At 38.5% G+C, this 12091-nt stretch overlaps 1 protein-coding gene across 3 annotated transcripts in view; it reads left to right on the plus strand.

The window, feature by feature from the left end:
• cars1 (cysteinyl-tRNA synthetase 1) overlaps window positions 1-11873 on the plus strand; it is a 58385-nt gene extending 46512 nt beyond the window's left edge. The window contains exons 20-22 of one of the 3 annotated variants that reach the window (XM_078415170.1): window positions 1365-1424; window positions 7299-7382; window positions 9166-11872. In XM_078415170.1, the coding sequence (XP_078271296.1) occupies window positions 1365-1424; window positions 7299-7382; window positions 9166-9300 (279 nt within the window). In that variant the 3' untranslated portion in view covers window positions 9301-11872. Of the gene's footprint in view, window positions 1-1364; window positions 1425-7298; window positions 7383-9165 lie in introns of those variants that run through there. The other 2 variants (XM_078415169.1, XR_013548428.1) reach the window with 2 other exon arrangements.
• The last annotated feature ends 218 nt before the right edge of the window (window positions 11874-12091 follow it).

A 12091-nucleotide genomic window follows, 5' to 3' on the forward strand; every position in this document is an offset into this window, starting at 1 on the left:
ACAACACCTGGAGTACTGTGTGCAGTTTTGGTCTCCAAATTTGAGGAAGGATATTCTTGCTTTTGAGGGAGTGCAGCATAGGTTCACTAGGTTAATTCCCGGAATGGCGGGACTGTCGTATGCTGAAAGACTGGAGAGACTGGGCTTGTATACACTGGAATTTAGAAGGATGAGAGGGGATCTTATTGAAACATATAAGATTATTAAGGGATTGGACACACTGGAGGCAGGAAACATGTTCCCAATGTTGGGGGAGTCCAGAACCAGGGGCCACAGTTTAAGAATAAGAGGTAGGCCATTTAGAACGGAGATAAGGAAAAAAAATTCTCTCAGAGAGTTGTAAATCTGTGGAATTCTCTGCCTCAGAAGGCAGTGGAGGCCAATTCTCTGGATGGTTTCAAGAGAGAGCTAGATAGAGCTCTTAATGATAAAGGAGTCAGGGGGTATGGGGAGAGAGCAGGAACGGGGTACTGATAGTGGATGATCAGCCATGATCACATTGAATGGCGATGCTGGCTCGAAGGGCCGAATGGCCTACTCCTGCATCTATTGTCTATTATCTTAGGAAGCAGTTATCATAGGAAGCAGTTTAGAGAAGGTTTAGACTGTTATACCTGTACTGCTCAGGCTGCCTTATGAGGAAAGATTGGAACGACCTCGGCTTGCATCTGCTGGAGTTCAGAAGTGTGAGATGTAACTTGACTGAAACATATAAGGTTCTGAGGGGACAGTGGGTTAAAAGTGGATAGGATGTTTTCTCTAGTGGGAGAATCTAGAAATAAGGTCATTGTTTTAAAATAAGGGGTCACCCACTTAAACAAATAAATATATTCTTTTCTGAGGTTTGAAGATTTATAGAGCTCCCTTCCTCAAAGTGTGGTAGAAAAATAGTCTTTGAATATTTTAAAATTGGAGTTCAACAGATTTTTTAATAAGCATAGGCATAAAGATTAACAGGGGTAGATGGAAACACAGAAATTGGATTACAGTAATGTCACCCATGAGTTTACTGCATGACACCAGGATCAAGGTGGTTTTGACTCCTGCTTCTAATGTGTTGTTCGATATGTTAATCTTTTAATATATGATTATTTATAAATATATGATCACTTTAAAATTATTTTTTAAATTTAGTTTTATCCGTCTTTAAATGTTTTCAATTATTTAAATCTATTTCAACAATTTTTAAGTGTCGCCAATTGTGCAAAAGACCACAACATGAAGACCTCAGATTTTGGTCGGGATATCTAGATTTGGGGATTGTGTGGTGTAAATGCAAGATGTGGGCTAAATTAAAGGTGATCAGGCCTGTTGTGTTTACCACAAATTGTAGCCTTTTAACTCTGCTATTTTTTTGGGGGCAGATTGAAGAAGCAAAAAACAGGAAGAAGGAAGAGGCGGCTCAGAAAAAAAGGGAACTTGAAGTAAGAATTTACAATGTGCTGCAGGGCACCATACCAAAACAGCTAGTTGGTTTAATGTAACTTGTCTTTGTGATGGACATAATGGGAAATAAAAAGAAACAACCAGTATATAGCAAGAATCTGATAGATCACTTACTAACCCCAAATCTTAGAAACATAGAAAATAGGTGCAGGAGAAGGCCATTCGGCCCTTTGAGCCAGCACCGCCATTCATTGCGATCATGGCTGATCATTCATAATCAGTAACCCGTGCCTGTCTTCTTCCCATATGGCTTGATTCCGCTAGCCCCAAGAGCTCTATCAAAATCTCTTTTAAATTCATCCTGTGGCAGAGAATTCCACAAATTCACAACTCTGGGTGAAAAAGCTTTTTCTCATCTTGGTTTTAAATGGCCGCCGTTTATTCTTAGACTGTGGCCCCTGGTTCTGGACTCCCACAATATTGGGAACATTTTTCCTGCAACTAGCTTGTCCAGTCCTTTTATAATTTTATATGTTTCTATAAGATCCCCTCTCCTTCTAAATTCCAGTGAATACAAGCCCAGTCTTTCCAATCTTTCCTCATATGACAGTCCCGCCATCCCGGCGATTAACCTCGCAAACTTACGCTGCACTCCCTCAATAGCAAGAATGTCCTTCCTCAAATTAGGAGACCAAAACTGCACACAATACTCCAGATGTGGTCTCACCATGGCCCTGTACAAGTGCAGAAGGATCTCTTTACTCCCATACTCAAATCCTCTCGTTATGAAGGCCAACATGCCATTAGCTTTCTTCACTGCCTGCTGTACCTGCATGTTTACTTTCAGTGACTGGTGTACAAGGACACCCAGGTCTCGTTGCACTTCCCTTTTTCCTAATCTGACACCATTGAGATAATAATCTGCCTCCTTGTTCTTGCCGCCAAAGTGGATAACCTCACTTTTATCTCTATTATACTGCATCTGCCCACTCACACGACCTGTCCAAGTCACCCTGCAACCTCCGAACATCCTCTTCACAGTTCACACTACCACTCAGCTTTGTGTCATCTGCAAATTTGCTAATGTTACTTTTAATTCCATCATCTAAAACATTAATATATATTGTAAATAGTTGCGGCCCCAGCACCGAGCCTTACGTCACTCCACTCACCACTGCCTGCCATTCTGCCAGGGATCCGTTTATTCCTACTCTTTGTTTCCTGTCTGCCAACCAATTCTCTATCCATGTCAATATCGTACCCATAATACCATGTGCTCTAATTTTGCCCACTAATCTCCTGTGTGGGACCCTATCAAAGGGTTTCTGAAAGTCCAGATACACTACATCCACAGGATCTCCTTCATCCATTTTACTTGTCACATCCTCAAAAAATTCCAGAAGATTGGTCAAGCAGGATTCCCCCTTCATAAATCCATGCTGACTTGGACCAATCTTTTTACTGATATCCAAATGCGCTGTTATTATTTCTTTAATAATTGACTCGAGCACCTTCCCCACCACCAATGTCAGGCTAACTGGTCTATAATTCTCCGTTTTCTCTCTCGCTCCTTTCTTGAAAAGTGAGATAACATTAACTATCCTCCAATCCACAGGAACTGATCCTGAATCTATAGAACATTGGAAAATGATCACTAATGCATCCATGATTTCTAGAGCCTTGCCTTGAGTAGGTGGCTCTAGAATTCTTGTATGTTTATATCTTCTTTTTATATCTAACTATAACTGCGGCCACAGTCAGCAAACTGAGACTTTTGCATTAAGACAGAATTGAATGTTGGATTCTCAGTGATCCTCTGGACTATTCATTTCCCAAACTTTTGTTTTAAACAGAGTCATAGGGTAATATAGCGTGGAAACAGGCCATTCGGATCACCAAGTTGGCACTAAACATTGCTGCCAATCATGTGCTAATCCCATTTTATTTGTCCCTCATTCTCATCAAACCTCCCCCAACCCATGCTGATTCCACCATTCGCCTACACACTCGGAGCAATCTATGATAATCAGTTAACCCACTAATTCACACCTCTTAATGATTAGGAGTAAACAGAAGGAAACCCACATGGACAGAGAGAACATGTTGACTCCACACTGACAGGACCAGAAATCAAGACCATCAGAGGAGCAGAATTGGGCCTTTCAGCTCTTGGAGTCTGCTCCACTGTTTGATCATGGCTTATCTATTTTTTCCTCTCAACCCCACTCTCCTGCTTTCTCCCTGTAACCTTTGATGCCCATTACCTTTACCTGTCCTCCCATACCCTATGATGTGATTCAAGATTAAACCCAGGTTGCTAAAGCTGTAAGGCAGCAGCTATACCAGAGAAGAATTAATTATTCTTGAACTGCATTGAATTACAATCTCACCACTGAGAGATTCCATGCTGGGCATCAAATACTGTCCAGAGGAACCACAGATTCTAATTTGGTGATCTTTCCTGAAGACAAATGTATGTTCGTGATGTTAAGTGTCAATCAGACTGAGGTTTTCAAATACTTACACAATCGTAGTTAATTTATTACATACACAATCATAGATCTGAAATCCTTCTGAAGCTTATTTGCCGTTTGCCTTCTTTGCCATTTGGCTTCCATCTGCAGTATCATCCACTGATCTGCTCCTTCTTTAAAACTTGTATTTAATTTTCTTTTTTAAGCCAGATCTAAGTTGGGAATTAGCAATGCTCATTAAAAGGTGAAGTCTGATTTGAATAATTTAGAATTCCATTCCTTGGAATATCATCAGAAGGGTCATATTTCTTTCATAACCATTTGACCCTTAAGTAAAAGAGTGACTCCAAATACCGATTGATAAAGTTCACTTGACTGAGAACTATGCTATCCATGTTATTTCAAATGCCAGTTTGTCATTATAATATATGCAGGGGAATTTGTAAGTACATAACTATAAATTCTCATGTACAATATTTAGGAGACAAACGTTGCCCACCCTTCTCTTCCATGAAGCAAATATAGTCTACAGTGCCCTCCATAATGTTTGGGACAAAGACCCATCATTTATTTATTTGCCTCTGTACTCCACAATTTGAGATTTGTAATAGAAAAAATCACATGTGGTTAAAGGGCACATTGTCAGATTTCAATAAAGCCCATTTTTATACATTTTGGTTTCACCATGTAGAAATTACAGCAGTGTTTATACATAGTCCCCCCATTTCAGGGCACCATAATGTTTGGGACACAGCAATGTCATGTAAATGAAAGTAGTCATGTTTAGTATTTTGGTGCATATCCTTTGCATGCAATGACTGCTTGAAGTCTGCGATTCATGGACATCACCAGTTGCTGGGTGTCTTATCTGGTGATGTTCTGCCAGGCCTGTATTGCAGCCATCCTTAGCTTATGCCTGTTTTGGGGGCTTGTCCCCTTCAATTTTTTCTCTTCAGCATATAAAAGGCATGCTCAATGGGGTTCAGATCAGGTGATTGACTTGGCCATTCAAGAATTGACCATTTTTAGCTTTGAAAAACTCGCTTTTGCAGTATGTTTGGGATCATTGTCTTGCTGCAGAATGAACTACCGGCCAATGAGTTTTGAGGCATTTGAACTTGAGCAGATAGGATGTGTCCATACACTTCAGAATTCATTATGCTACTACCATCAGCAGTTGTATCATCAACGAAGATAAGTAAGCCAGTACCTTCAGCAGCCATACATGCCCAGACCATAATACCCCCACCACCGTGTTTCACAGATGAGGTGGTATGCTTTGGATCTTGGGTAGTTTCTTCTCTCCTTCATACTTTGCTCTTGCCCTCATTCTGATATAAGTTAATATTTGTCTCATCTGTCCACAAGACCTTTTTCCAGAACTGTGGTTGCTCTTTTAAATACTTCTTGGCAAACTGTAACCCGGCCATCCTATTTATGCGGCTAACCAGTGGTCTGCATCTTGCAGTGTAGCCTCTGTATTTCTGTTCATGAAGTCTTCTGTGGACAGTGGTCAATGACAAATCCACTCCCGAAGAGTGTTTCTGATCTGTCGGACAGGTGTTTGGGGATTTTCTTGACTCCTGAAGTGTGTTTCTGATCTATTGGACAGGTGTTTGGGAATTTTTCTTTATTATTGAGAGAATTCTTCTGTTATCAGCTGTGGAGGTCTTCCTTGCAATTAGTAAGCTCACCATTTCTTCTTAATGATGTTCCAAACAGTTGATTTTGGTAAGCCAAAGGTTTGGCTGAGGTCTCTAACAGTTTTATTCTTGTTTCTCAGTCTCATAATGGCTCCTTGACTTTCATTGGCACAACTTTGGTCCTCATGTTGATAAACAGCAATAAAAGTTTCCAAAGGTAATGGATAGACTGGTGGAAACTCTAGGTGCTGAGAGCTTTCATACCTGCATTAAGGAAGCAATTAAACACACCTGAGCAAATACAAATGCCTGTGAAGCCATGTGTCCCAAACATTATGGTGCCCTGAAATGGGGGGGACTATGTATAAACCGCAGCTGTAATTTCTACATGGTGAAACCAAAATGTATAAAAATGCCCTTTAATAAAATCTGACAATGTGCACTTCAACCACATGTGATTTTGTTTTATTACAAATCTCAAATTGTGGAGTACAGAGGCAAATAAATAAATGATGGGTCTTTGTCCCAAACATTATGGAGGGCACTGTATATTTATCTCGAAAGCTGGAACTATATTTAGAACCATATGTATGTAATCTCTACAAAGCCTGACTAATTGCACTGTTTATGACACATTTTCATGTTGACAATCCAACTATATATACCTCTGTCTCTAAATCATAGAAACCTATGGTGCAAAATGTTGTATTGTGATAAACACTCTCTTATGCTGGCATTTCATTACGTACTGCCCTTCAACAAAAAAAAACACACGTCCAAATAAATCTACAGCTTCGTCTTAAATTACCTTAAATATTCCAATTTATAAACAAAATAACATCAAACCTCTAGCCCCGTTTTCTTTAACTGCCTATCTGAAAAAAATATCAAGTTTTTAATTCACTTAATTGTGTCTTGTGCTTAACCGAAACAGATTAAAACTACAAAAAAAAACATTTAAACTATCAGAAAATTGTCAATGCAGATTAAAACTTGAGGCAAATGCCCAAAGATCATTTATAGTAAATGTTAACTGTGAATTGTGATGTGTTGGGACAAATGTATGATTTGAATGGATGAACAAAGATGAATAGAATGGATTTCCTCAACAGTTAGTGTTTAAATAATTTTATATTTCCAGAGGGGAATTACCGAAAATTTCTGAAATTGAAACCATATGGGTTTTGATACAGAATTAACTCTTAGTTACAGTGATTTATTTTTGAAAGAATATTCAAGAGTATGCCTTAAGTAGCCTCTACAAGATAAGGAGTTGACTTGTTCATGTGAACATGCAAAGTCTTATTATCATAGCAGAAAGTCTTGGACTGCAGTGATTCAGAGTTGAAACCTAAAATTTACAAGTACTCAGTGCTGCTGCAGGCAAAATGTAGGGAGTAGAGGCTGGAATGACAGTAACACAAGACCTTCCTTCTGCATCCCGAGGATGCCTTCATTACACCAGTATTTGCAAGTGGTAGATGGTGACCACAGTTCTGGGAGAGGAGCACATTTTTGTTAGCCAAACTGCACTATGTATTTTCCATCCTTCACCAGACCAGAAGATTAAAATTAAGTAATATTGGAAACACTAAACCTTTATGCAGGAACTGGTGAAATCCAGCATATTCTAAGGTTAACGGATATCAAGTGTGGAGGATGAAATGGTGGTTGTGAAGCAGTGCACTTGTACAAAGCAACAGAACACTTAAATCTGACTCTGCCAAACCAAACAATTAGATTTGCTTAAAAGTGAAGGGGTTTAGTGACTAACATGCTATTTATCTCCTTCAAGGCAGTGAAACTAGCAAAGATGAAAATTCCACCCAGCGAGATGTTCCGATTAGAAAAAGAAAAGTATTCCAAGTTTGATGAAAATGTAAGTATTACAAGACAGGCTTACCTATTGCCTTGGTTAGAGACAGCTTCTTATTAAGGCATATAGATCGCAAAGACCCAAATTTAGTCTCTGCTGATCTCAATCATAAGAGTCATTAGAAATGCTATGTTTAATTTTAAACATCCATCAGGTATGTGAAAAGTCCTCATCTTTCTACAGGAGCCTTTGACGGAAAATGAACGTAAAAATTGAACTGAGAACATTATCAAAGATAACTGTAATGCCTTATTTTACTAAATGTTGTTAACATCAGGCCTTATTCCAATTTAATCAGGCAACTAAATCTCAATGCAATTGAAACTGAACGAAGTGGAGAGATTTATTGGGAGACCAATATTCATTTTTATGTTAATCATTCTAATGATTCTATAAATGTCGATTGTCTCCAGTTCCTCTCACAGAATTTGTGAGAACATTTTTTTTTTTTTGCAATTCACATTTCTTGACACATGCACTGACATAGCTTTGTGATGCAAAATATCACGATATGGTCTGCTTGCTGAGAATGTGGACATTCAGAATATCCCCATAATGTGGAAGTCACCTGTAAATTTCTTCGGGTAATAATTTAAAGATAAATGTCGGCCAGTAAACCTCGGCAGTTCTTCAAAGGAGTGCTGTGGGGTATTTTGCATTCACTTGGAAACACAGACGTGCCCTTTATCTTAACATTGATAAGAAATCTGCCCATCTGTGACTTGGTGAGTGTACCTGGGTACCTCCCTGGAGTATTGACAAAGATTTTGAACTGTATTATCTGGAGTGGGACTTGAGCCCAAAGCCTCCTGTCTCAGCACCAAGATTGCTGTAAATGAGCCACAGCTAATACAGATACTTTCATAATCCAATCTCTCCATATTCCTGTGAACTGCAGCTTTCATTTGGTACAGAAATAGCCAGTCTCATTTGAAGAAACAGTAGCAGCTGATGAAATTTGATTTTGTGTACAATACCAGACACACAAAGTCATAGTTTGAACCTTTGTGATTGCATTCAATAATCCTTGCAGGATATGCATGTGGTTTTCAAGTGAAAACACTCAGCCTTTCTACCCTTTAGGATATTAGATATGTACTCTTCTTTGACACCAACTTAAATTACTTTTCATTGTTGGTTTCAAGAACTGCACAGATAACTTACCTTCAATGTTTATGAGATAAAATATTGGCCAATGCGAGGAATTTGTAATGTTGGTCACTCAACCAGGATGCAGAATGTATGAGAGATACGGCTTTATCATTTATATAATTTGAATACCGGCAGCGCTGGTGAACCCAGTTTTGACTGACTACTCCTTAATTGGGGGAAAGTTAAGCCACATTTCAAAATGCAACTACAAAACTGCTTGAAATCAGATAATACAGATGGGTGATTTGGACTGCTTGGTTCAACTACTTAGTGATAACAGCATATTCTTTGTCATGATACAGTGCGGAAACTGTAAAACTCCTATAAAGAATTTGGATGGTTGTTTAGAGCGAATGATAATTATTTGTATGTTATTACAAATTTCGCCTCTCCCAGGAGATCACACGGTTCTTTTGGGTGGGAAGAAGGGGATAGTGGGAGGGGGGTTGGGGTAGGATCAGCCATGATCGTATTGAATGGCGTAGCGGGCTCGAGGGGCCGGTTGGCCTACTCCTGCTCCTATTTTCTTGTGTTCTTGTGTATTACAATGGATAAGTTTGATTGCCTGCTTTTTTTCCCATTGACTGCTCTCTTATGCAAGTACTTAAAGTTAGTTTTGTTTCTTTTCATCAAGGGATTTCCAACTCATGATACTGAGGGTAAGGAACTCAGTAAAGGACAGTCCAAAAAACTTAGGAAACTTTATGAAACACAGGAGAAGTTGTACAACGAATATGTGCAGACACTGCAGAATGGCAGTACCAGCTAAACACATAACCAGGATTGTGTTTCCAAGGGGCAAAAAAACACAAGAATGGCGGGAATTAATAAATAAAAGAGACTTTGTTTACCCTTGGCGATAGGAGGTGCCATGACGAATCGACTGATGGATGCAAATAAAACTGAGGTTCTGAACAGTTAACTTTGCTCTTGTTCAATGAAGAATTAAATGAGAATGATGAGAGACTGAATGGCATAGTGTGTTAGGCATTTGCTGTTTATATTAAGGACTGGCTCTTAATCCATTCTGGGTTGATTTAACAATTATTTTTTTGGGACATACCAAGTGCTGTTTAATTCAGTCCCTAATAGGAGGTTCTTGTTAAACAGTAATTGGTAAGCATCATTCAAGCCAAAGACTGGCTGGTATGGAAAATAAACTGTGTTTGGGGTGCCCCCAGAGGTTGGTTCTAAACAGAGGGATCAGTGATGCATCTCACCAAGCTGCAAATAACATAATAAATAAGATAATGTCGCTGAAAAGCTAAGTAATTTTGAGCAATATCATTCAACATGACCAGTATAAAGTCCACAAAAGTTACAGAGGGTTGATCATTAAATAAAGCATTTTGAGGAGAAGAACATATTAATTGCTTGATATATTTACTCTCCCCTCTTAATAAATGAGATAATTCAATTTCCGTCCACAATTGTGTACTTTGTGGTTTTAATTACTGCTCCTTTGATTAATAATTTAATATTTAGGGGTAGATATAATTTGTTTGAAAAGCTGCTGTTTCAAAATTATACATTTTCATGTTAGTCTGCTTTGAGAATGGAAGACCAACATGGACCTACATTACAAAATGCTATTTGATCAAGCTTCCCTTGATTTTGAGGCAGACTCGTGCCTCAAAAGACAAAAGAAGTCCCCATTTTCTGAGGCTGTACTCTGTACCCGGACTTGTGCTCACAGATGGTGCTCGCCCAACAGTAGGCTATTTTCACTGGAATATTTGTAGGATTTCTGTTACTTTTGCATTGGGTTTGGGTGTCCATCACGGCTCTTAGTTGGGGAGTAGCTGTCTCATTCCTACAGTTTATAGTCTTCCTCAGAATGAAGTAGATATACCTAAACTGTCATACCTTAGCAGCTGGGGCAATACAATGTCAGATTTTAAAAGATGTGTTTATACTTAACCTTCACAAATCTTTCTTAAATGCAGTTTTTAACTTCTGTATAATGTATCTGCAAATGTGCGGGAAATGCAATGAAAAAATAGTGCAAACAGTATTTTTTTTTAATGGAGACACACGGAACTGCAGATGCTGGTTTACAAAAGCAAAAGTGCTGGAGTAATTCAATGAGTCAGTCAGCAGAGTTCTCTAGCGATGCTGCCTGACCTGCTGAGTTACTTCAGCAGTTTGTGACATTTTTTATGATTTAAAAAAGTTGCCATTGATATATTTTTGAGATAGGATGGAGTCATCCAGAGTTAAATTAAACTGATAATGGTTGTTTAATCATCTATGTCATACTGCTTCTATCTCCATGGACTGAACAAGAAGAATACAGCCACACTCTCCCTTTCTTGTCTTAATCACAATGTATGGATTTGGGGGAATCAGACAAAGTTGAATGCAGCTTTCTGAATCACTAGTATCCTGATTTGGAGAGTCTTGCACATTCTTTATGTAATAAAATCTTTTCAGCTATAAAAGCTGTTTTCTCATCGCAGTCTGCTAAAATACCAATCAAGGGTTGAACTACAGGTGTCTGCTCACATTCACTGGCTCATCGAATTGACCATTATTCAAATACAAACCTTGAGCTAGAACATGAGATGAATCATTGCAACAAAATTATTTCTCACCCCCAATGTCCATAGATTCGCGCTTTCCTAGGTACATGGAAACAAATTATAGTGTAAATTTTCCCTAAATGAGATGTACTTACTTGGCCCAAACCAGCATCACACAATAAATTTTATCTACAATCTCAGTACAGATATCACACCGGGTGTTACTTTTGTTTATTAAGCTTGCAACTACAGAGCATTTCATTGTCTCCATGCTAAAGCTTTGAAACATTAAAAGTTAGCTGCTGGTGATAACCAGAAAATTATCATGAATTAGCATTGGTATATTTCATTTAATTCAACCATGAATGCAAAAGTGAGCATTTTTATATGTAGTTTCTGACCCATTTCTGAAATTGGACACAGATGATTACTTAAATCTGTTGCTTATCCTATGAGCCTTGTTGTGCAGAACTGATGTTCCAAAGCATCAGATTAATAGCTTAGAAACCAGAGATACCCCTGCCACCATGGGAGGTTGGAAAATGTTCACAATGCCATGATTATAGAGGTTTGCAATAAGTGCAGGTTCAAACGACAATCAAATGCATAATATAGCATTCTCACTGCAGAATGGAGTAACAATCTGGTGTTCTTGGCATTTCAGTGGAGTTGTTTGGTTGAAGATAGTGTTTATCCATTCCCTCCAGCACTTCTGTGGACATTCAAGTGTAGAGTCTTTGATTAAAAATATTATCTGGTGGACATTTGAGGCATCTGGTAGCCGCGCAAAGAGTTGCAATAGTTTAAGGCTGTCTTTGAAATGTTCTTAATAATAAACTGAATTATGATACGATTTATTTCAGCTATCCCTCAAATTGCAAGCTTCTTCCACAAACCTCTTCTATAGAAAAGCATTTTCTAAAATCTAAATGTATGACTTATAGCAAATATTAATTAAATAATTCCTATGAGGGTTGCTCTGATGGTAAGGAATGATATTCATTCCCTTGCAAGGGGTGACATAGAATCAGGAGATGT

Source organism: Rhinoraja longicauda, chromosome 18 (assembly GCF_053455715.1).
Source record: "Rhinoraja longicauda isolate Sanriku21f chromosome 18, sRhiLon1.1, whole genome shotgun sequence".
In the NCBI taxonomy this organism is placed as follows: domain Eukaryota; kingdom Metazoa; phylum Chordata; class Chondrichthyes; order Rajiformes; family Arhynchobatidae; genus Rhinoraja; species Rhinoraja longicauda.